Source organism: Alnus glutinosa, chromosome 1 (genome assembly GCF_958979055.1).
Source record: "Alnus glutinosa chromosome 1, dhAlnGlut1.1, whole genome shotgun sequence".
NCBI lineage: Eukaryota > Viridiplantae > Streptophyta > Magnoliopsida > Fagales > Betulaceae > Alnus > Alnus glutinosa.
Genome location: NC_084886.1, coordinates 52,049,514 through 52,075,693, shown reverse-complemented (window position 1 = coordinate 52,075,693; position 26,180 = coordinate 52,049,514). Strand labels below are relative to the sequence as shown.

General features: G+C 34.7%; 1 protein-coding gene and 3 pseudogenes across 1 annotated transcript; all 4 read right to left on the bottom strand.

Moving 5' to 3' along the window:
• Positions 1-1,135: 1,135 nt before the first annotated feature.
• On the bottom strand, positions 1,136-2,154 carry LOC133862538 (acidic endochitinase-like; annotated as a pseudogene).
• A 2,025-nt stretch (positions 2,155-4,179) lies between these two features.
• Positions 4,180-5,111, bottom strand: LOC133861620 (cytochrome P450 86A1-like; annotated as a pseudogene).
• A 4,737-nt stretch (positions 5,112-9,848) lies between these two features.
• LOC133858161 (acidic endochitinase-like) lies at positions 9,849-10,938 on the bottom strand. Its single transcript, XM_062293625.1, has one exon. It carries the CDS (start codon positions 10,898-10,900, stop codon positions 10,019-10,021), a length of 882 nt encoding a protein of 293 aa, XP_062149609.1. The 5' UTR covers positions 10,901-10,938; the 3' UTR covers positions 9,849-10,018.
• Positions 10,939-17,114: 6,176 nt separating this feature from the next.
• Positions 17,115-18,044, bottom strand: LOC133861611 (cytochrome P450 86A1-like; annotated as a pseudogene).
• Positions 18,045-26,180: the final 8,136 nt, after the last annotated feature.

The following is a 26,180-nucleotide window of genomic DNA, read 5'->3' as shown; positions in this document are numbered from 1 at the left end:
TTTTTTTTTTTTTAAAAAAAAAGATTTTTTTTAATTTGTTTGAAAAAGAAAAGAAAATTATTATTTAAAAAAACAAAAATTTTATTTCTTTTTAAAAAAAGTGAAAATTTTTAATTTCTATGAAAAAACAAAAAATTTAATTTTTTTAAAAAATGATTATTTTATTTTATTTTTAAATTTTTTAAATTTGGCCACCCTTGATTTTTATTTATTTCTTTGTTCATTTTATTTTTAGTTTTTATTCTATTAAGGGTATTTTCGTCATTAGGGGGAAAATGACTATTTTGGTAGTTTGGGGGACATTGTCCAAATTGAAAGTTTGGAGGAGACATTGTGAATTAGGTGGTAGTTTGAAGGGATTATGTAGACTTTTCACCAAATTTTTATTTGGAGAAATTATAAAAAAGCCCCCTGAACTAAAAAATGATTTTAGAATAGTTCATTGAATTTTCAAGTGTACTAATGTGACCCATCAAACCATCAATGCTAATGCCATATATATTTCGAGTGTACTAATGCCATTTATATTTTGATAAAAGTGGTATCTTTAACACATTTTAGTAGTTTGATGGATCACATTAGTGTAGTTGAAAATTCAGAGGGCTATTCTAAAATTACTTATTAGTTCAGGAGGATTTTTTATATATTTTTTTCTTTTTTTGAAACCATGTTAAATTATAGTTCCAAAAGTTTAAATTGATAAAAAAAAAAATTCAAGTATTTAATTAATATTAATTTTAACAAGGAGGAGCATGGAATTAATGAAGATTTTCGTCCTCGGTACTTTATGGTTGTTATTGGCTCCATATATTGTGTGTGTGTGTGTTTTTTTATGATATTCCAGCTAATTTTATAGCTTTTAAAGGTCTTTATAAAATATTTACGGATAATTTCTTTACTTGAACAAAAGTACTGCGGTAAGTCGGTAATGCAATTAGCTAAGAGAATGTATTCGAGCTCTGTTGTGAATACATATATAATATAAAAGCAGCGATGTCTTTTATAGTGGAACAATGTTTCAGAGTCCTCTAAATCCATTGCCATCCAATGAAAATGCAAAACCAGGATATATATGGCATACTAACTTCATCGAACAGTCAGAGGGTAATAAAGCGTATGATCGAAAAAGGCTAGTTGTCATAAAATATGTATATATATTGACCTGTCACTTATTTAGAGGCTAGCTAGTTAGCTAGGTTACACACCATAGATAGGGAAACCTAATTGCATGTGTAACTTGTTCATCAGGGCATATGTAACTTATTCATTAGGGCATGTGATGATCTAGACGATGCCCTTTATGGCTGAACTATACCCATTATCATACTTTTTGTTCCAAAGCATAACCCCTCCATACTTTGGTGAACTCTTAATGATTGGAAGAACCTAAGCCTTGAGCACGTTGGCCGGAATAAATCCACCACTTGGAGCAGCCGCGGCAGCCACTGAGAGCCCCAAGAACACTTGTTTAGCTTGAACCGTGGTCCATGTCTTCCACGCACTCAAAAGATTGTTAGCATTGCCAGCATATTGACATGGAGGGTTGTTGTAGAATTGAACCCAAACATAATCAAACAGGCCTATTTTGATAGCGGCATCTAGGTGAGCATCCGGGAATGGACACTGTGGAGCTGCCGCTAAGTACACATTTTTTTGTTGGCTGAACCCGTTAAGAGATCTAACGAGTTCATCCCAATGGCCTGAACTAGCCTCAATGTCAAAATCAATGCCATCCAAAACCGCATCACCTAAGGGACTTGAATTGGTCCGACCGCCTAAGTAGTTATTCCAAAGGTAGTTGGCTACTTGCTTTGCATCGTCGGCTGAAGAAAGTGAGTAGCTTTCGGCACTGCCACCAATAGAAAGGAGGACTTTGATGCCTCAAGCTTGGCAAGCTTTGATGTCGGTGCTTAGATGAGTGCAACCATTGGCACTAGGATTACAGCGCCCGGCTAGGTTTAGTACGGGGGTTTTGCCACTACCAAATGAGGATAGAAAAGCTATGTTCACATATTGATAATTTCCCGTTGCACAAGTGTTGGCCAAAGAGCCTTCATCGCCGCTTTGGCCCCAATAAATTGCAGTCCCAGCCGCTTGTGAGGACTTGCACAAAGTGATGAATAGTAGGAAGGATGCTTGTTAATGGGTTGCCATGTTTTGGTTCTTCTTTGGCTTAATTGTGAATGGTGAAGTGAGTGCATGCATATATATATATATATAGGTGCGGGGGTCATGAGAGTCCAAAGGGTTAGGGAGGAAAAGTTTGAGAGTCGTGTCTTGCGGGTAACAAATTGGTAATATTCATTAATTCTTCTGTGGAGCAAAGAGAAAATATGAAAAAAAAAAAAAACAAAAATCAAGTTAGAATTCTTCTAATTACTACATACGACCTATATATAGCCTGTTTTTTTTTTTTTTTTGGAGTAATACAGGAAATTAATTAAGAAAGGCTACAATAAGGCAGAGAGAAAAGAAAATAAGGAGGAATTACAAGAATAATACCCATAATTAATGTTAGTTTTATTTCTTAGCTTCATTCAAGTGACAAAAGTTTGTTTATTTTTCTGAGAAGAAAAGTCTCAAGAAGTCTAGTTTGTTTGAACAGTCAAAAGCCGTGTCCGGACAGGACTTACAGAAAGATCAATTCTCTTCATGTGTCCGGACAGAACTCACAGAAAGATCGATTTTCTTCTTATGTTCGGACAAATGGTTCTCTTGTCCGAACCGAAATTACAAAAAGTTTACTTTCTTCATTGTGTCCGGACACGGTAATAACCTGTTCAGAAGCCACCGCTTAGGAATCCATTCCTGACTTGTATTAGGGTTTCTAAAGCATATTTAAAGAGGTTTCTAGGCAAAAGTTTATTAAGAATTTTAGCCTGAAATTATGTGTGCTAAGAGAGGATATTAGACCTGGATTGATTTATGTTGTATATCCCTTAGATTTTTTAGTTTAACCATCAACCTTGAACAATTGAAGCCAACTAGAGTTCCGATTAAGGAAAATCAAGAAGAAAAACTCTTTAGAGGTTCTGGAGAGAGAAGCAGACAAGTGGATCACTTGTTATAATTCAAGAGTGTGATAACTGCAAATGTTTTATAAGTATGAACATCTTGTAATTCGTTGTTTCTTCGTAATTAATTGATTTTCTAGGTTTGGCTATCCCAAAGTATTTTTTCTCTTTGAGTTCAAAGAGTTTTCACTTCGTAACCAAATATCCATTTTAACTGCTTTACTACTTTACATATTTGCTGAATTGTTTAGTTATGGTTGGTTTAGAGACTAGTTATTATTTTCAATTAAGATGTATGAGGGCAGTCGATTTAGCCACTAGATGAGCCTGATTGCTAGCTTTCTTGTTAATTAACTTTAAATACTTTCCACTTAGCCATCCGAGAGAGATGATGATGAAATGCAGTTTACTACTTTACATATTTGGTGAATTATTTAGTTATGGTTGGTTTAGAATCTATTTATTATTTTCAATTAAGAGATGTATGAGGGCAGCCGATTTAGCCACTAGATGAGCCTGATTGCTAGCTTTCTTGTTAATTAACTTTAACTGCTTCCCACTTAGCCATCCGAGAGAGATGATGATGAAATGTATCCATTTATGACTGGCTGATCTATCTGCCAATAGTCTGTACTTGAAAGTAGCTATATGCCTGGTCATGATGACTAGTTTGTTGGTATAACTTCTAGGATTTGAGGATCAAGTTGTTTAGAAAAAAACCCTAATTAATATCTGCAGATTTGACTTCTAAACAAATGGTTCTAGCCTTATTGGCAATTTCGAAGGGACATAAATTTCCAACTCTCTTCGATCTAGAAGATGCTAATGTATATGCTAACTGCTTATCTTAATATCTTATCCTTTTTATAAACAACACAATGGATGGTAACTTTACCCCTCCAAGTCCTTTTCCGTGGGTTGGATCCAAAATACATGCATACCCTTGTTAAAAGAAGAAAGCTACCAATTGCTTACAAGAATGAGCGAGGCTTATCTTAGATTTTAGGGAAAATTACAATTTACCCTTTTAAATTTTCACCAAAATTGTAATCTTGCCTCCAAAGTGAAAAAATTTGCAATGTAGCCATTTCGATAGCTGATTCGGTCTTCCCATATGGAAAGTATTGCATGTGTTGTTTTTGGTCTCGACTTCAAAAAAATGCCCTTATTTTTCTACTCGTATTTTCCTCCCTCCTTTTTCAACCAAAGAGCTGACGTGGATCCCATTCTTCATGAACAACGTGAGAGATATCTTCAACTCCACCCGGTGATCAGGATTCGACGATAACTAGTACCTCAAAAGCATAGCCAAAGCGACAGACTTCATTTGCAGGTAAGCCAAGTCCTGGGTCCAGCATTGAAGGCCATGAACTTGTACACGTCTTGGGGCGGTTCAAACCGATCTCCATCGGTCGAGAGCCACCGATCCAGTTTGAACTCCATGCAGTCCTCACCCCATATACTCTTCGTCCTCCCAACCGAATATATTGAATATGTCACCATCGAATCGGCTGGTATGGACGTGTTTTTTGGCAAAACATCCTCTAAGAAGATATACTTGAAGTCCTCTGGCACATATAGGAACAAATGCAGCGTTTCGGCTAGTTTGGCTTTCAGGTAGACCAGTTGGTCTGCCTCATCAAAAACCAATGGCTCTTGGACCCATTTTCGGTGGTGGGCGCCTCGTTTGTTGTTCAGGACCATTGATATCTCCTTGACGATCTTGTCCTCGACCTCCGAGTAGTGCATGATGAGCCAGAAGAACCAGCTCAGCACCACTAACAACATGTCGCGGTCGGCGAGGACGAAGTTCAGAGCGATGCATTGGAGGACGGACATTGAGAAGGTTTTGCCGTCGACGTCACGTTTGTTGATGAAGCGAGAGAGTAAATCATCTAACATAGATTCCTTATGTACTGTGATGGCATCGTTCATGTAGTTTTTGACGAATTGAAGGCTTTCTTTCAATCTCCTCTCCGCTCTGATACTGAATATCTTTCCCAATCTCCAAAGAAAAATTGCGTAGAGAAGGCATTGGAGAGTGGATTTGGTGGCTGTGTCAAAGGCCATGGCAAGGGCTTGGAAAAATGAGGGCATTTTCGTGAAATCGGGACCAAAAATCGCATGTGTGGCGCATGTGCAGTACTTTCTGTCAAGGAAGATGGAATCAGCTAACGAAATGGCTACATTGCAAATTTTTGAAACTTTGTTGGGGTCTATTGCAAATTTTTCACTTTGGAGGCAAGATTGCAATTTGGGTGATTAACTTTGGAGGGCAAATTGTATTTTTTCCTAGATTTTATCATACGACTAATTAGAAGTTTTAGATAATGTTTATCTTCTTAATTGAAAGGTTATTGTTTGTTTTATAACTTTATGTTCCCTCCACGAACGAAGTCGCTCGCTGCAACCCAAAAATCTGATGAATGAAGGTTTATTGTAGTTTAATCATATAAACAAGGAGGTTAGGAATATTTGTTTGGTTCAAGTAGTTTTGATTTTCTCTCCAAGGTTTTTGGAACAACTACACTCTCTCAAAATCGTGTAACTGAGACTTAAATATTTACGGTAAAACTTGGCGGGGTTGGGAAAGTCAATTAAGAAAAGGAAAACACATTTTACTTCCTAAAGTTTGACCACTTTTTCACTTTTGCTTACAATATTTAAAAAGTGGCTATTTACCCAACAAAGTTTTTTTTTTTCAAATTTTTCAATGTAAGTACTCTGTTAGCCATTTCCATCTTTTTTGACGAAAAATGGTTCACTTGCGCCGCACATGCATTTTTTTGTACAAAATTTTTAAAATTGCCCCATATACACGTGTTAATTTCCTAAATGATCTCATTTAAAAGTAAAAATAAAAAAGAGAGTGGCTACGGCCACTCCCATGGGCCATGGGGGTAGCTTGCCACCCTCATTCCAGCCAGATGGGGGTGGATTGGCCACCCCTTCGGCCGAATGGGGGTGGCTACGACCACCCCTTTGTTTTTTTTGTTTTTTTTTTCTTCTTCTTCTTCTTTTCTCATTAAAAAAATAGGGGCATTTAGGTCCTTTCCATAATTTATGTTAAAGAGGACAGAAATAATTAACATAGTGCTTATATTGAAAAATTCAAAAACTTTGTTGGGCATATTGCCACTTTTTAAACATTAGAGGTAAAAAGGGAAAAAATGATCGAACTTTGGGAGGATAAAATATATTTTTCCCAAAGAAAAAAAGGCTCTTGCAAGTTCGCTCCATCGAAATCTTAGGTTTCAATATTCCACTTGATGTACACATTCAATTGATTCAACATCAATCGTGGAATCGATCAAACTCTCATGTATATGTATCATCTTCAATGCACTACTTCTTTTGATCAAACATCAATCAAAGTGTCGATAGAACTCTCAAGAATTGAAAAAACCCATGTCACACTAGTTCGGTTGAGAGAAGTTGATTGTGCATCGATCAAAGTATTGAATAATGTCTGGAATTCTTTATGCCTTGAACCAACTTTTACATCAACTCAACCAAAACTCAAAACCTAAACATTACAACTCAACTACCCAAATACCATGTGTTTAATTAAGGCATGGATTTGTCAACACACTAAAAACCTAACGTCTCAGTAATTATCTTCAATGTTAGAGTTAGGATAAATTCCTTGGATGGTAAATAGCCATCTCCTATTAGTAGGTGGCTGATGGGGTTTTGGAGTGTTTTATTTATTTATTTATTATTATTATTATTATTATTATTATTATTATTATTATATAATGAAATTAGTGACAGATCGATTAGCTCTCTTGGCTTAGGCTGCTCTTTGAAGCCTTAGTTGTTTTTGCATGACCCCCTCAGGGAGTTAATTCCCACTGATCTTTGTATTACTGGACTTTTTTCAATGGATAGTTTTTTGAGTTAAGCGTACGTTCGTTAAGTATCTGAATGTCAACTTCGACTTGATGGTGGAATCTACAGTGATAGGCTAATGTCAAATTGGGTCAATCTAGACCAATTGGTTGTTGGGTCTCTTCCGTGGGCCGATTGAACTTGCCCCGAATAGGATCATTTTCATTTCAAATATGAAATTATTTTATTTGCCTTGTTCATGCTCTAGAAACGGTTAATTACATCCTATCCAAATCTGTAGCCATCAATTCTTGTCTGGGTGGAAAAAGTCTGTTCAACGCTAACAATTTTCCACATTCTTGCCCCAATTCAGCAGCTGACAACTGACAAGTCGAGCATACCCATCAATCAAACTAAAAAGAGGACAGATTTTCCTGAACATATTGATCATGCCACGTTACCCTCCAGTTTGTGTTTGGAAGCAGCTTTGTCACAACATGACTTCTTGATTTATATTAGATTCTCCGAAGATCACGTTGTTTTGGAAGATTTTGATAATTTTCTTGGAAAAAATGGTTGTGGTTGTGGTTTTGGACTTCTCTAGAGGTGGCTAGATAGCTATCCACATTCCACAAGACTAGTGTAGCCTGAAACTTAAAGAGCATTTTTATTGGACTAATTAAAGTTATTCTTTAATAAGAGAGAAATAGTTCATTTTTTCTTCTTGTCTTTCTATCATAAAAAATATATAATTGATAATATTAATGAGAAATGTACAGATAACATATCTTTAAATAAAAGTCCAATTTAGAAAAAATAAAAAATCTTACATTGCTGCACTATTGGCAAAGTTGTTTCATTTTTAATTTTAAAGGTATCGAGACCATGACTGCATTGAAAGAAATATTATACAACAAATCAAAGCATTAAATGAGACGTTACACAGCCGTTATATAATCAAACTTATTTAGTATTCATTGATTTATCAATGAACTGATCATAATTGCTGTGTAACGTCTCATTTAATGCTTTGTTGCGAAACATCTCTTTCAATGCAGTATTGTCAATGGTTTCAATAAGTGAGTTTGACTTGTTTAATTAAATGAATTAAGTTAAAGTTGACTTATATAATTTTATATCAATGTCTTAACATAATTTGAATCCAATACACACAACATTTAAGGTTGAAATTTTTTGGATACGACCCAACACAAAATTAGCCGATTAAGATTGATGGGTCTGATCTGTTTAATTAAAAAAATTATATTAAAGTTAAACTATACCTCAACAAGAACGGAATTCGATGTCACTTTATGTCTATGATCTGTTTAATTAAAAAGATTATTTGTGTTTATCGGGAACCTAAAGTACCATCCATGAAGTGTACGTGTTCCTACTTCTATTGCTCGCTCCATCTGTAAATTAAGATTTTGTTCGGATTTCCCATAAGAACAAAATTAGTTTTGGCCTCGAATGGATCCAATATGAAGGGTACCGTTGGATCAAATTAAAGCGCATCGTTTATGCCCTGAATAAGCACCCAGAGAAGTTATCTCTTCCACTTCGAGTGTTGTAACTTGTCAACAGCAAGACGTACAAGAAGAAGAGGAGGATGTGTTAAAAGACAAAAATGACTTTAGAATTCTTTTTAATAAAATAAAAATATCCTTATAATTTTTTTTTTAAAAAAAAATGAGATTTTTTTTAAAAAAAAAAATAAGAATTTTTTTTTTTTTTAATTTGTTTGAAAAAAGAAACTAAATTATTATTTAAAAAAAAAGAAAAATTTTAATTTTTTTTAAAAGCCAAATTTTTTAATTTCTCTGAAAAAGCAAGAGATTTTTTTTTTTTAAATGACTATTTTATTTTATTTTTATTTTCAAAATTTTTAAATTTGGCCACCCTTTATTTTTATTTATTTCTTTGTTCATTTTCTTTTTTAGTTTTAGTTTTTTTTTTTAGTTTTTTTTTTTTTTTAGTTTTTTATTTTATTTTAATTTTTAGTTTTTTTATTTTATTCTATTAAGGGTATTTTTGTCATTGGAGGAACATTGACTATTTTTGGTAGTTTGAGAGACATTATCCAAATTGAAAGTTTGGAAGGAAATTATGAATTATGTGGTAGTTTGAGAGGGGTTAAACTTTACACAAAATTTTTATTTGGGAAAAATATAAAAAAGCCCCCTAAACTAACAAACGATTTTAGAATAGCTCACTAAATTTTCAAGCGTATTAATGTGACCCATCGAACTATCCATGCTAATGTCATATTTATTTTGAGCGTACTAATGCGATTTATATTTCGATAAAAGTGATATTTTTGGCACATTTTGGTAGTTTGATGAGTCATATTATATTGGTGCAGTTGAAAATTTAAAGGGCTATTATAATAACGGCTATTAATTCAGGAGGATTTTTTATATTTTTTCCTTTATTTTTTGAAACCATGTTAAATTATAGTTCCAAAAGTTTAAATTGATAAAAAAAATAAAGTACTTAATTAATATTGTTATTGGCTCCATAACTATATGTTTTATGATCTTCCAACTGATTTTATGGCTTTTAAAGATCTTTATAAAATACTTACGGATAATTTCTTTACTTTAACAAAAGTATTACGCACGGTAAGTCGGTAATGCAAGGCTAAGAGAGTGTATTCAAGGAGCCCTGATATGCAAGGGGACAGGTCCCCTTGCCTTCTCTTTTTATTAAACAAGTGAGTTTTAATGTAAAAATGTCCTTTAATGTCATTAAAACTCATTTATTTAATACAAAGAGGAGGTTGGGGACGGTTACTTGCCCTCCACAAACTATTTCCCGTATTCGAGTTTTGTTCCGAATAAATGACATAAAAACAGCGATGTCTTTTATAAATAGTGGAACAATGTTTCAGTCCTCTAAATCCAATGCCATTCAATGAAAATGCAAAACCAGGATATATATGGCATTACCAACTTCATCGAAAAGTCAAAGGGTAATAAATAAAGCGTACGAAAAGGCTAGTTGTCATGAAATATGTATATATATATATATATATTAATTGATCTACAACTTATTCAGAGGCTAGCAAGCTAGCTAGGTTACACTCCATAGATTGGAAAACCCAAAAACCCAATTGCATGGGTAACTTATTCATCAGGGCATGTAACTTATTCATCAGGGCATTTGATCATCTAGATGCTGCCCTTTATGGCTGAACTATACCCATTATCAAACTTTTTGTTCCAAAGCATAACCCCTCCATATTTTGGTGAGCTCTTAATGGAGGGAAGAACTTGAGACTTGAGCACGTCAGCCGGAATAAATCCACCACTTGGAGCAGCCGCGGCAGCCGCTGGCAGCCCCAAGAACACTTGTTTAGCTTGAACCGTGGTCCATGTCTTCCATGCCTTCAAAAGATTGTTAGCATTGCCAGCGTATTGACATGGAGGGTTGTTGTAGAATTGAACCCAAACATAATCAAATAGGCCTGTTTTGATAGCGGCATCTAGGTGAGCATCAGGGAATGGACACTGTGGAGCTGCCGCTAGGTACACTTTTTTTTGTTGGCTGAACCCGTTAAGAGATCTAGCAAGTTCATCCCAGTGGCCTGAACCGGCCTCAATGTCAAAATCAATGCCATCTAAAACCGCATCACCTAGGGGACGTGAATTGGACCGACCGCCTAAGTAGTTATTCCAAAGGTAGTTGGCTACTTGCTTTGCATCGTCGGCTGAAGAAAGTGAGTAGCTTCCGGCGCCGCCACCAATAGAAAGGAGGACTTTGATGCCTCGAGCTTGGCAAGCTTTGATGTCGGTGCTTAGACGGGTGCAACCATTGACACTGGGATTACAGTGCCCAGCTAGGTTTAGTATCGGGGTTTTGCCACTACCAAATGAGGATAGGAAAGCTATGTTCACATATTGATAATTCCCCGTTGCACAAGTGTCGGCCAAAGAGCCTTCATCGCCGCTTTGGCCCCAATAAATGGCAATCCCAGCCGCTTGTGAGGACTTGCACAAAGTGATGAATAATAGGGAGAATAGTAGGAAGGATGCTAGTTTATGGGTTGCCATGTTTTGGTTCTTCTTTGGCTTAATTGTGAATGGTGAAGTGAGTGCATATATATATATAGGTGCGGGGGTACGGTCTAGCTTGTGAGTCCAAAGGGCTAGGGAGGAAAAGTATGAGAGTCGTGTCTTGCGGGTAAGAAATTGTTGGCATTCATTAATTATTCTGTGGAGCAAAGAGATAATAGGGAAAAAGAAAAACAAAAATCAAGTTAGAATTCTAGTGCAAAGTTCACTGAACAATTCAAACACTACTCCATCAATCAAACTAAAAACAGGCAACCAGCTGGTAGATTCTTATTTATCGTGGACCCATGAACATGAGATCGTGTCCCGAATTAAAGAACAACTTCACGCTAAGCAGGTACAAATTGTAAAGCTAGCCATCGATATTGAAAAAATAAAAAAGCTTATGACCCACCACAGTCAAGTGATACATATCTAGATCTCGTACGTGGCAAACAGACACTGCCAAATCACATTTGAATATGTGGAAGTTTGTAAAGCTTCCATAGCATATGCTTTACGAAGGGACATAAATTTCCAACTCTCTTCTAGAAGATGCTAATATATATGCTGATTGCTTATCTTTAATATCTTATCTTTTTTATCAGCACAATGGACGGTAACTCTACCCCTCCAAGTCTTTTTCCGTGGGTTGGATCCAAAATACATGCATACCCTTGTTAAAAGAAGAAAGCTACCAATTGCTTACAAGAACGAGCAAGGCTTATCTTAGATTTTATCATATGACTAATTAAAAGTTTTAGATAATGTTTATCTTCTTAATTGAAAGGTTATTGTTTTATAACTTTATGTTTCATCTATGAACGAACTTGCTCGCTGCAACCCGAAACTCAAGTGGACGACGGTTTATTGTGGTTTAATGATATAAACAATGAGAGGTTTGGAATATTTGTTTGGCTGAAGTAGTTTCGGTTTTCTCTCCAAGGTTTATGGACAACCGCACACACTCTTTCTCTCTTAAAATCGTGTATATGAGGCTTAAATATTTGAGGAATGTTAGAGTTCCTTCTAGTGTTTTTCTAGTGTCCATCTGGAAGGACATAAATGTAATAAAAAAATTACATTTATATTCTTTTGGATGACATGGATGCAATTTTTTATTTTTTTTTATTACATTTATATCTTTCGAGATGGACACCAGAAGAACACTAGAAGGAGTTCTAATATTCCTCTAAATATTTAGGGTAAAACTTGGGTTGGGAAAGTCAACTAAAAAAAAAGGGAAAACTATATTTTACCTCCTAAAGTTTGATCATTTTTTTACTTTTGCTTCCGATGTTTAAAAATACCCCAACAAAGTTTCCAAATTTTTCAAGGTAAGCATTCCATTAGCCATTTGCGTCTTCTTTGATGAAAAATGGCTCACGTGCGTCGCACATGCATTTTTTTGTACAAAATTTTTAAAATTGCCCTACGTACACGTGTAAATTTCCAAAATGTCATCATTTAAAAAGAAAAAAAAAAGGAGAAGAGTGGCAATGGTCACTCCCTAAGGGTTTGGGGGTGGCTGAACCACCCCCATGGGCCATGAGGGTAGCTTGCCACCATCGTTCCGGCTAGATAGGGGTGTGCATCGGCCACCCCTTTGGCCAAATGGGGGTGGCTACAACCACCCTTTGTTTTTTGTTTTTCTTAAAAATATAGAGCATTTAGGTCTTTTTCATAATTTTTATTAAAGAAGACAAAAATAATTAACCGAATGTTTACATTGAAAAATTCAAAAACTTTGTTGGGGTACATTGCCGCTTTTTAAACATTAAAGGTAAAAGTAAAAAAGTTGTTAAACTTTGGGAAGGTAAAATGTATTTTTCCCAAAGAAAAAACAGGTTGTTGCAGGTTTGCTTGATCGAAATCTTGGGTTTCAATATTCCATTTGATGTACACATTCAATCGATTCAACATCGATCATGGAATTGATCAAACTCTCATGTCGTTTATGTATCATCTTCAATGCACTACTTCTTTTGATCAAACATCAATCAAAGTGTTGATAGGACTCTCAGGAATTTGAAAAAACCAATGTCACACTAGTTCGGTTGAGAGAAGCAGTCGATGGTGCATCGATCAAAGTATTGAATTATGTTAGAACACTTGGGAGTAACCAATCCAATCCTAAACTTTATGCCTCCTACTTTTATGCTCTCCAATACTATACATATTTAATCCAATTTATGTACCAGTTAGGGAAGGACCTTTAATTTTCCATCAAACCAATTCAGCAAAATTAAATTAAAGTTGCCTAATTTAGTCATGTAGAATATGTTCCATACATTGAACTTGATCAATTTCCTTGCAATCTCGACATTGATTTGGTCAACTCGTAAGATTACAAAATATTTGCATCTTTGAGCTCCAAGATCTTACTAGCAATTAAGTATTTAATATATATATATATATATAATTCAGGGACCTTTCTCTCGATGTTTCATTAACCATTAATGTAGGTGCATCTTTAACTATTTGACTCTCAAAGATTCAATAACCATGGAGCCGCGCTCGACATTCTGCAATAGCAGCCTAGTTCACGCGTACGTGTCATGGCTAAGGAAGAGTAAATAATATTATTGCTCCATCATGCAGGTATTATAAACAATAAAAAGGGATATATATATATAACTAGCTAGCTCATGGGATTCCTAAATACTGATTTTCACTTTGTGCATGTCCAAGTGTTTCTCTATTTCTTAAGTGTGCTGCACACCCCTGCTAGGAGTATTTTTCTAGTGCAAATCGGCCGGCCAGGCCCTAAATGAGAATATTAGCTTGAGAAATTAAGGACCTAAGAGACAAATAAACCTAGCTCTAATGATCCTAGTAAATTTTATTTTAGTAACGTGTTCCTAACATGCACTGAAAGTTTTATCAAAGTTTTTTCACAAATTGACCAAGTTGGAACACTAACTTCGGAGTAACCGGCCAATCCTATCCTTAGATAACTAATTTATGCTGGCCTCTTATTTTTTATTGCTTTCCAATATTATAATTAATCCACTTTTTTTTTTGAAGGGATAATTAATCCACTTTTATGTACAAATTAAGGGAAGGACCTTTAATTTTCCATAATTTTTTTTTTTAAAGGAAACTTCCCATTAAACTAATTCTGCAAACGATTACGCTTAATTTAATTAATTAGAATATGTTCCATACATTGAACTTAATCGATTTCGTTGCAATGTCGATATTGATTTGGTCAACTAATAAGATTACAAAATATTTGTATCAAGAACCATTGGCTTGATGTTTCATTAACTATATGTCTATATATAAGACTATATGTAGCAGCTTAACTATTTTACTCGAAGGATTCAATAAACATGGCGCCGCCAGCGATATTCTGCATGCAATAGCATCCTAGCTACTTCACGGGATGCATGCATGACTATATATAAGGAAGAGTAAATAACATTGCACTCCATCATGCTGATGTAACGGAAGACTTAGTAACAACAATCAGAAGCGTTTATATTTTTTGGTCAAAAGATAAAACAAGCATGCATGCTAAAAGAACGATAAACTTTGCAGAGTGTTTGAAAAAACTCTCTGATTTAATAATAATTCAAGGGTGTTTTTAACTTTTTTAATTTTACATTGCAAACTCACCTATAAATAGTAGAGAAATACTTGCACATAAAGTAAACTATTCCTAGTAGTAAAAGTAAACTTAATCCTAGTATGGAAAGAAAATATTTGTACAAAAAGTAAACCTATTCCTATAGTAGTGAAAGACTGAAAGCAAATCTAATCTTAATAAGAAAAATAAATAAATAAAGCATATCTAGTACAAATAATTAAGAAATGAAATAAAGTCTTAATTTTAAATAAGAAAAATAAAATAAAATAAAATCCTAGTTTAACGATCAAGTCTTTTCTTTTGTACTTTCATTGTCTAAGAACATGTAAAGTTCTAATCAAACGGCTTTGCTCCAATATTATTTTTGACATTTTTTCTATTTTTATCTTCACCGAAAATATAAGTAAATTCCGTTCTACGTACATATATCATGCAGGTACTTATTATAAACAATTAATAAAAGGGATAACTAGCTAGTGGGATTCCTAAATACTGATCTTGATAAATATTATCCCATATGCTTATAGTATAATGCTCTTTCTCGATATGATTAATTAGTCCTTTGTAAAAAGCGGTATATATATAGTTAATTAATTAATGAATATGACCACCTGCAGTACTCTGTATCGATTATTAATTCTATATAAAGGGAGTAGGGCTTCAACACTCCTAACATGGGGGAGAAAGCTCTAAGCTAGAAGTGAGTTCCGGCCGGGGAAGTAGACATGGCGTGTTATTGGTTCGGCTCATCTTCTAATGTCATCAAAAGCTCTAATTAAGACGAGCCGTAACCAATATCACTCTTGTATGCTTCTTAGCTACCATTTCTTTCCTGAATTGAAGCCATATATCGTCAACAGCTTCTGCCTGATCATCCAAGCTAGAGTATTCCTTTTGCAAAATACAAGTACTCTCTATCGATCCTATTTTATTTTCATCTTGTTCTTACTGTGGTTAATTGTAAACTTACCAATGCTAGCTAGCTTGATTTTAGTGAAGTTACAGCACAAAAAGATAGCGGCCGGAAAAACCTTCTACAGTCTACAGTCAAGTATTGGATAGACAGTTGATCTCTCTAGTCTTTACTCATTAAACTTTAATTAATTCTAATATTATGATCTTCAGCCCATTGGTGAAGTTAAGACGCATAAATAACCATTGGTGAAGGATCATATATAATTAATAGATAAAGAAGAGAAATAAATTAATGTCTTGCAGTTGTTAATTATGCGTTATATATTCACTTTGAAGTTGAGCGAGCTTCATGGAGTTGTTTCTTTCTGCTCGACTGAAAAGCAATAGCAGTGTGCTGTTAGCACTTGTAGTTTGTAAGTACGGCCTCAAGCGAAAATATGTTGATAAGTAGTACTGCTCTTCTGTCGTCCTTGACTCCTTTTGATGGTTACATAAATTAATTAACATGGCCAATGTTCTGAAGTCATGTATATAGGGCTGTAATCGAGTCGAGTCGAGTCGACCTTTTATATAAATTAATTTTGGCCGGCCTCTTCGTTATACATCTGTCCATCTACTTCCGCATTGTGCTGTTCATATCCTCCCTGACTGCTGCTGTTTGCTGATTGTGTTTTTACTTTGAATAAGAGTTTTCTTCTATTTAGAAATGTCCTTATGGGCGATCTATAGGATAAAGGTTAGTCAGTGTGAAGGGTTATCTCTCACGGCTTGGATAGTTCGGTGTGAGAGGTTATCTCTCATGACCAGTTTAAATAAATTTTTAGGATATTTGGCTACCTTTGCCTTAGATCTAGTTTGCTCAGAACAGATCTGCTCTTTCACTATTTTTGTATATGGGTTAGCGGAAGATGAGAGTAATAAACAACACTTTATTGTAAAAATTTTGTTTGTATCTATGACTATGTAACCTCATAGCTATAGGAGCTTTATATTTTGTGATGTAAGAGCTTTATGTTCATGATCTTTGATCAATGGAATACTTAAATCTTTCGTTAAAAAAAAAAAATAGTTTATAAGTAACTAAATTAACAATATGTTATTATATATAATTAGAGAGTATAAACTATGGTATATGTATAATGTGAACAAGTAGTAAGTTTAATATATTATATATAACTAAGTAACTATAATATAAGTATAATATATAATTATTGTTAACCATGTGTCATGTGATATATGTATGTTTATATATACATACTAACTATTCAATATAATTATATTATCAAAGTATTATAATTAAATATTAATTATAATACTAACTATTAATAACTTAATATGTTAGTTCAACATACGCATGTTGGACGGTAACTCTACCCCTCCAAGTCCTTTTCCATGGGTTGGATCCAAAATACATGCACACCCTTGTTAAAAGAAGAAAGCTACCAATTGCTTATAAGAATGAGCGAGGCTTATCTTAGATTTTAGGGAAAACTACAATTTATCCCCCTGCAAATTTTCACTCAAATTGCAATATTGCCTCCAAAGTGAAAAATTTACAATGACTCCAACAAAGTTTCAAAAATTTGCAATGTATCAATTCCGATAGCTAATTCCGTCTTCCCTGATGGAAAGTATGTGTGATTTTTAGTCCCGACTTCACGAAAATGCGCTTATTTTTCCACTCGTTGAATTTTCCGCCCTCCTTTTTCAACCAAAGAGTTGACGTAGATTTAGGTGCACGTGGAGCCCATTCTTCATGAACATTGTGAGAGATATCTTCAGCTCCACCCGATGACCGGGATTCGGCGATAATCGGTACCTTAAAAGCACAGCCAAAGCCACATACTTTATTTGCAGGTAAGTCAAGTCCTTCCCCAAACAAGTCCTCGATCCAGCGTTGAAGGCCACGAACTTGTACCCATCTTTGGGAGGTTCAAATCGATCTCCATCGGCCGAGAGCCAAGGGTCCAGTTTGAACTTCATGCAATCCTCACCCCATATACTCTTCATCCTCCTAACCGAATATATCAATTACGTCATCGTCGAACTGGCTGGTACGAACATGTTTTCCGGTAAAACATCGTTTGAGAAGACATACTTAAAGTTCTCTGGCACAGATGGGAACAAACGCATCGTTTCGGCTAGTGCGGCTTTCAGGTAGACCAGCTGGTCGGCCTCGTTGAAAACCAATAGCTCTTGGACGCATTTTCAGTAGTGGGCGCCTCGTGTGTCATTTTGGACCGTTGATATCTCCTTAACGATCTTGTCCTCGACCTTCAAGTAGTGCATGACGAGTCAGAAGAACTAGCTCAGTGCCACCGACAACGTGTCGCGGCCGACGAGGACGAAGTTTAGAGCGATGCGTTGGAGGACAGACATTGAGAAGGGTTTGCTGTCAACATCACGTTTGTTGATGAAGGGAGAGAGTAAATCATCTGATGGAGATTCCTTGCGCACCGTGATGGCATCGTTCATGTAGTTTTCGACAAATTGAAGGCTTTCTTTCAATCTCCTCTTCACTCTGATACTGAATATCTTTCCTAATCTCCAAAGAAAACTTGCGTAGAGAAGGCGTTGGAGAGTGGATTTGGTGGCGGTGTCAAAGGCCATGGCAAGCAGGTGGAAAAATGAGGGCATTTTCGTGAAGTCAGGACCAAAAATCACACGTGCGGCACACATGCGGTACTTTTTGTCAAGGAAGATGGAATCAACTAACGAAATGGCTATATTGCAAATTTTTGAAACTTTGTTGGGATGTATTGCAAATTTTTTTCACTTTTGAGGCAAGATTGCAATTTGGGTAATCAACTTTGAGGGGTAAATTGTAGTTTTCTCTAGATTTTGTCATACGACTAATTAGAAGTTTTAGATAATGTTTATCTTCTTAATTGAAAGGTTATTGTCTTATAACTTTATGTTCTCTCCACGAACGAAGTCGCTCGCTGCAACCCATAACTCTGATGAATGAAGGTTTATTGTAGTTTAATTATATAAACAATGAGATGTTTGAAATATCTTTTTGGTTCAAGTAGTTTTGGAAGGTTTTTGGAACAACTGCACTCTCTCAATCTCTCTCAAAATTGTGTAACTAAGGCTTAAATATTTACAGTAAAGCTTGGCCGGGTTGGGAAAGTCAACTAAAAAAAAGGAAATATACATTTTACCTCCTAAAATTTGATAACTTTTTCACTTTTGCTTTCGATGTTTAAAAAGTAGCAATTTACCCCAACAATTTTTTTTTTCTTCAAATTTTTCAATGTAACCACTCCGTTAGCTATTTTCGTATTTTTTGATGAAAAATTGGTTCACCTGCGCCGCACATGCATTTTTTTATACAAAATTTTTAAAATTGCCCCATATACATGTTTTAATTTCCTAAATGCCTTCATTTAAAAATAAAAATAAAAAGGGAAGCGGCTATGGCCACCCCTATGGGCCATGGGGGTAGCTCGCCACCCTCATTCCGGCCAGATGTGGGTGGATAAATAGGGGTGGCCGAACCACTCCCAAAGGGTTTAGGAGTGTTTTCGGCACCCTTTGTTTTTTTTTTTTCTTATTATTTTCTCATTAAAGTCTTTTTCATAATTTATCTTAAAGAAGACAAAAATAATTAACATAGTTCTTATATTGAAAAATTCAAAAACTTTGTTGGGTACATTGCAGCTTTTTAAACATTAGAGGTAAAAGTGAAAAAATGGTTAAACTTTAGAAGGATAAAATGTATTTTTCCCAAAGAAAAAACAGGCTGTTGCAAGTTCGCTCCATCAAAATTTTAGGTTTCAATATTCCACTTGATGTACACATTCAATCGATTCAACATTGATCGTGGAATCAACCAAACTCTTATGTATATGTATCTTCTTAATGCACTACTTCTTTCGATTAAACATCAATCAAAGTGTCGATAGAACTCTCAAGAATTGAAATAAACCCATGTCACACTAGTTCGGTTGAGAGAAGTTGATTGTGCATTGATCAAAGTATTGAATTATGTCTTGAATTCTTTATGCCTTGAATCAACTTTTACACCGACTCAACCAAAACTCAAAACCTAAACATTACAACCCAATTAACCAAATACCATGTGTTTAAGGCATGAATTTGTCAAACACACTAAAAACCTAACATCTCAGAAATTATCTTCAATGTTAGAGTTAGGATAAATTCCTTGGATGGTATATAGCCATCTCCTATTAGTAGGTGGCTGATGGGGTTTTGGAGTGTTTTATTTATTTATTTATTTATTTTTATTATTATTATATAATGAAATTAGTGACAGATCGATTAGCTCTCTTGGCTTAGGCTGCTCTTTGAAGCCTTAGTTGTTTTTGCATGACCGTACCCCCTCAGGGAGTTAATTCCCACTGATCTTTGTATTACTGGACTTTTTTCAATGGATTGTTTTTTGAGTTCATTGCTCAATAAGCTACAAGTACACCCACCAATCTACTTAAACAGGAAACAAAAATTAATTAGCAGCAGAATATGGAAAGAAATGAAATGCCAATCTTGAAAAAAAGAATTAATAGAGCTGATGACAAGCAAATAAATCACCTTACTTCACGTTGGAGAAGTATAGAACTATTAATTAGTTGATCATCAATATTCTTCTAAGGCTCGGAATTCGTAGTTGCTAAATTAATAAAGAAATGAGGATAATGTGGCAAAATGGAAAAAATAATAATAAATCATAGTTTGCTTGGATATGTTTCTTTTTTTAACAGGCTTGGATATGTTTCTGAGCTAGCCCATTTGTTTATACTAATTAAATAATTAGATAACACATGCATTAATTGAAAGTTTAATCACATTTAATTGACAAATTGACCAAGTTTTGAAACTACAAATATAGACAACTCACAAGCATGGACAGATCAGTTGGGGGTGGCCATGCCCCCCCCCCCCCCCCCAACCTCTCATTTTATTAAAAAAAAAAAATAACAAGTATAGTTTGATTTTCAATTTATTTGGCCCTACCCGTTAGAAATTTTGGTCCATATTTGCTGTTAAAGTGTGGTAGAATATATAAACATTTTAGAGCTTATTTGTGTTGATTTGTTTTTTGTGAAATTATCTATAATTTGTGAAAAAATAGAAATGAATTAAAGTGTGGGTGCATGCCGAAAACAAAGGATCAAATTTCTCAACATATTTTTTTGAAGGTTCGTTCTTGAATGCTTGGAACTTGAAAAGAGGAAGGTTTTTTTTTTTTTTTTTTTAAAAAAAAATTGAGAATATTGATCTCTGAAGGAGTTGGAATCTTAATGAATAAATTTTGGGTTAATAGGCGGTTCAGCCACCCCACCATATTGTGACTGATATTACTTGTTGAATGAAATGAAATATTGGTTTGTATTGTAGATGATGTAGTATAAAATTAGGAAGAAAGAAAAAAGAAATAAGAAAGATATTGTAAAAAATATGCATTTTTTTTTCTTAAACACATAAGAGACTCAAGAAGGCATTGAAACTTGAAGATGAATAGATACCAAACCCGGCCCACACAGTAGATTTTGTATTTATACTTTGACCACATATTTTAATTTTTTTTTTGACCCCCTTCCAACCAAATGTCTGACTCTGTCAACCCTAGTCACAAGCCCATTGCAAGTTAGAACACTTGGGAGTAACCAATCCAATCCTTAACTTTATGCCTCCTACTTTTATGCTTTCCAATGCTATATATATTTAATCCAATTTATGTACCAATTAGGGAAGGACCTTTAACTTTCCATCAAACCAATTCTGCAAAATTAAAATTATAGATGCCTAATTTAGTTATATAGAATATGTTCCATACATTGAACTTAATCAATTTCCTTGCAATCCGGACATTGATTTGGTCAACTCGTAAGATTACAAAATATTTGCATCTTTGAGCGCCAAGATCTTACTAGCAATTAAGTATTTAATATATATATATATATATATATTTGCATCTTCAAGGACCTTTCTCTCGATGTTTCATTAACCATTAATGTAGGTGCATCTTTAACTATTTGACTCCCAAAGATTCAAAAACCATGGTGCCGCGCGCGACATTCTGCAATAGCATCCTAGCTAGTTCACGTGTCATGACTAAGGAATATATATTACTAGCTAGCTAGTGGGATTCCTAAATACTGATTTTCACTTTGTGGCCAAGTTTTTCTCTATTTCTAAGTGTGCTGCACGCCCCTAGGAGTATTTTTCTAGTGCAAATCGGCCGGCCAAGCCCTAAATGATGAGAATATTAACTTGAGAAAGGACCTAAGAGACAAATAAACCTAGCTCTAATGGTCCTAGTAAATTTTATTTTAGTAACGTCTTACTAAAATGCTCAAGCCCAAGACTTGGAATAATCAATTTCCATTTAATTTATCTCACGGATATATTTCCAATCTCACAAAGAGATTATGGATTTTATGTAGTGGAGTAGTACTCCTGTTCCCACTATACTATATGCGTACATATGATCACCCAATTCATTGAGATATATATTGGCAATAGAAGATCTTACTCCTTAATGAATTAAATTAAGTAACATATACTTTACTATTGAGTTCACATTCTTTTCAGAATTGAGAGTCAATGCTATAAGTAGTCGTAAGTTCAAGTTATTTTGTTGATTGTAATTTCTAGAATAACAACTAATCACATGGTCTAGTTCAGTGTATTCCAAATACACTAATGTATCAATCAAAAGTCTAAACTTCAATGATGAAGATATATATCATCATGATTGACATGGTATAGTCTTATTACACTACAAAAAAAATTGTTTTTCGCCAGTACTTGCATTTCGCCACGTGTACGGTCACTGTACACGTGGCGAACTGTTGGCCACGTGCAAGTGGCCACGTGAAAACACGTGGTGAATCCGGGTGTCACAAAATGCACATTTCGCCACGTGTATTTTCCACGTGTATTAAAATACACGTGGCTGACAGTTAGCCACGTGTACTACAGTACACGCGGCTAACAGTTGGCCGCGTGTACTTAAATATTCGTGGCCACTTGGCCACGTGTACTACAGTACACGCGGCTAACAGTTGGCCACGTGTACTGTAGTACACGTGGCTAATTGCTTCAGTTTTTTTTTTTTTTTTTTTTTTTTTTTTTTTTTTTTTTTTTTTAAAAAAAAAGAGAAGAAGTCTTCTCCTTTTTTTTTTTTTTTTTTCACTGGTATTTTCTTTCGCCAGAACAACCACGTGTATTTTTCTCCCCTTGCCGGAAACTTCTTCGAGGCCGGCAACGAAAACCAAGAAATTGGCCGGATCTAGTTTCATTCTTGCCAAACAACTACCAACAAAACACCAAAATTAAAATCACCAACAAAATCCAAGACATTTATCTAAATTCATTCTGGCCCAAAATACCAACAAAACAGCAAAAAATCACCAACAAAATAAATACAGTTGCCGGAAATTAGATTCAAAAAGCCAAAACTACAAAAATCACCAACAAATCCGGCCAGTCCTTTCATTTTGGCGCAAATCACCAACAAAATAAATACAGTCGCCGAAAATTAGATTCAAAAAGCCAAAACTACAAAAATAACCAATACTCATCAACCTTTTTTTGCTCTTCTTTTCTCTCAAGCAGCAGCAGCAGCTATGGCTGCCTGTGGAAGCCTTCAACACATCTTCGAAAACCCATTGCCCGAAAACCCAACAACGCTACTTGAATCCCTCTCTTCATGGAACCAGATTAAGCCTGAAAAACCCATTGAACAGCCTTCGTTCACCGAGATCTTCGGTGAACTCCATTTCAACGCATATATACTTTTGGATGAGAGAAACTGAATCGGAGGACTGGAGAGAGAGAGAGAAACTGTACCGTCCACCCATTATCGTTCGAAATGTTAATATTAATAATTTTATTTATTTTTGTTCGAAATGTGTGGCCAGGTGCCGCGCGGAGCACCTGGACCCGTGGCGACGTGGCTCAAAGCCATGTCGCCAATTAAAAAAAAAAAAAAAAAATACTGAATGTGCTGTCCATCCATTATCGTCGAAGGGAGAAAAAAAAACAAAAAATAAAGGATAAGAAAAGTCAAAGAAGGCGGCGGTTGCAGAAGAAAAAAATAAAAGTAGGAAAATTGGAATTGGCCACGTTTATTTGATACACGCGGCGAATTGGCCGCGTGTAAAAAATAAACGCGGCCAATTGCACGCGTGTACAAAATACACGCTGCTAATTATTTTTCGTAAACACTCTGCCACGTTGTCATTAAGACACGTGGCTAGTTGGCCGCGTGTCTACAGTAACTGTTACTGTAGACACGCAGCTAATTACAGCTTTTTTTGTAGTGTTAGATGAAACACCAAATTACATTTCATCACTAACTATGAACTAGGGTTTATATATAAGTTACAAGGGATTATATGATTTAGATCTTTTGAACAGTTGCCAAATTAATAGATTAAGGAATGAGGATTTCAAAATATAATGTAGCAAAATGGAAATAAAAAAATAATTTCAGTTGCTAGCTTGGATGTTTCTAATTAAGCCCATTTGTTCACTAAACAAGACATATAATACATGCACTGAAAGTTTTATCAAAGTTTTTTCACAAATTGACCAAGTTTTGAAACAGAATATATATATCAGCCTGCAAGCAACTGAGATTATTTTTGAAACAGAATATATTTATTTTAATTTTGGTTGCAAATGGTGGAATCTGTAACCAGCTAGAACGACGTCTAGTGACTCTAGTCAAGGGCGCTATATATAGGTTATAAGTGCCAAGTTGGAACACTTGTGAGTAACAGGCCAATCCTATCCTTATATAACTTTATGCCTCTTATTTTTATTGCTTTCCAATATTATAATTAATCGACTTTTATGTACAAAGGGAAGGAGCTTTAATTTTCCATCATTAATTTTATTTTTTAAGGAAACTTCCCATTAAACTAATTCTGCAGAGGATCTGCACTTAATTTAATTAATTAGAATATGTTCCATACATTGAACTTAATCGATTTCGTTGCAATGTCGACATTGATTTGGTCAACTGGTAAGATTACAAAATATTTGTATCAAGGACCATTGGCTTGATGTTTCATTAACTATATCTAGCAGCTTACTATTTGACTCAAAGATTCAATAACCATGGCGCTTGCGATATTCTGCAATAGCATCCTAGCTAGCTAGCTACTTCACCTGATGCATGCATGACTATAAGGAAGAGTAAATAATATTGCGCTCCATCATGCAGCAGTGGAAGACTTAATAACAATAATTAAAAGTGTATATTTTCTGATTAAAAGATAAAACAAGTCGACGTACAGGCTAAAAGAATTAACGTTAAACTCTGCAAAGTGTTTCAGAAAATTTTCTGATTTAATAACAATTCAAGGGTTTTTTATTTTTTATTTTATTTTTTTATTACATTGCAAACTCACTTATAAATAGTAAAGAAATGCTTATAGAGAAAGTAAATTATTCCTAGTAGTAAAAGTAAATTAACCTAATACTAGTAAGAAAAGAAAATACTCGTACATAAACCTATTCCTAGCAGTGAAAGTAAATATAATCCTAGTTATAAGGAAAATAAATAAATAAAGCAAATCTAGTCCTAGTAATTAAGAAATGAAATAAAGTCTTAATTGTAAATAAGAAAAATAAAATAAAAAATTCCGGCTTGACGATCAAGTCGATCTTATCTTTTGTACTTTTATTGTCTAAAAACGGGTAAAATTCTAATCAAACGGCACCACTACAATATTATTTTAACATTTTTTTCTATTTTCATTTTCAGGAAAAACATTAGTAACTTCCGTCCTACGTACATCATGCAGGTACTTATATATTATAAACTATAAAAGGGATACTAGCTAGTGGGATTCCTAAATACTGATCGATCTTGATAAATATTGTCCCATATGCTTATAGTATAATGCTCTTTCTCGATACGATTAATTAGTCCTTTGTAACAAGCGATATATATACAGTTAAATTAATGAATATGACCACCTGCAGTACTCTCTATCGATTATCAATCCTATATAAAGGGAGTAGGGCTTCAACTCTCCAAACATGAGGGAGAAAGCTCGATCTAAGCTAGAAGTGAGTTCCGGGGAAGTAGACATGGCGTGTTATTGGTTCGGCTCATCTTCTAATGTCATAAAAAGCTCTAATTAAGATGAGCGGGAACCAATATCACTCTTGTATGCTTCTTTGCATGCATAGCTAGCTTTTCTTTCCTGAATTGAAGCCATATATATATCGTCAACAGCTTCTGTCTGATCATCCAAGCTAGAATATTCCTTTTTCAAAATACGAGTACTCTCTAATCTCTATATATCGATCCTATTTTATTTTCATCTTGTTCTTATTGTGTTTGTAAACTTACCAAAGCTAGCTTGATTTTAGTGAAGTAAGAGCACAAAAAGATAGACAGTTGATCTGTCTAGTCATTTACTCATTAAACTTTAATTAATTCTAATATTATGTTGCTCACTTCAGCCCATTGGTTAAGTTAAACCGCATAAATAATCATTGGTGAAGGATCATATATAATTAATAGATAAAGAAGAGAAATAAATTAATGTCTTGCAGTTGTACGTTAATTATGCGTTATTCACTTTGAAGGTGAGCGAGCTTCATGGAGTTGTTTCTTTCTGCTTGACTGAAAAGCAAGCTAGCAGTGTGCTAGCTGTTAGCACTTGTAGTTGGTAAGTACGGCCTCAAGCGAAAATCTGTTGATAAGTAGTACTGCTCTTCTGTCGTCCTTGACTCCTTTTTTATGGTTACATAAATTAATTAACGTGGTGTTCTGAACTTATGCAT

Excerpts from the sequence above, each read along its gene's own strand:
- LOC133858161 (XM_062293625.1), bottom strand. The coding sequence starts at position 10,900 with ATGGCAACCCATAAACTAGCATCCTTCCTACTATTCTCCCTATTATTC.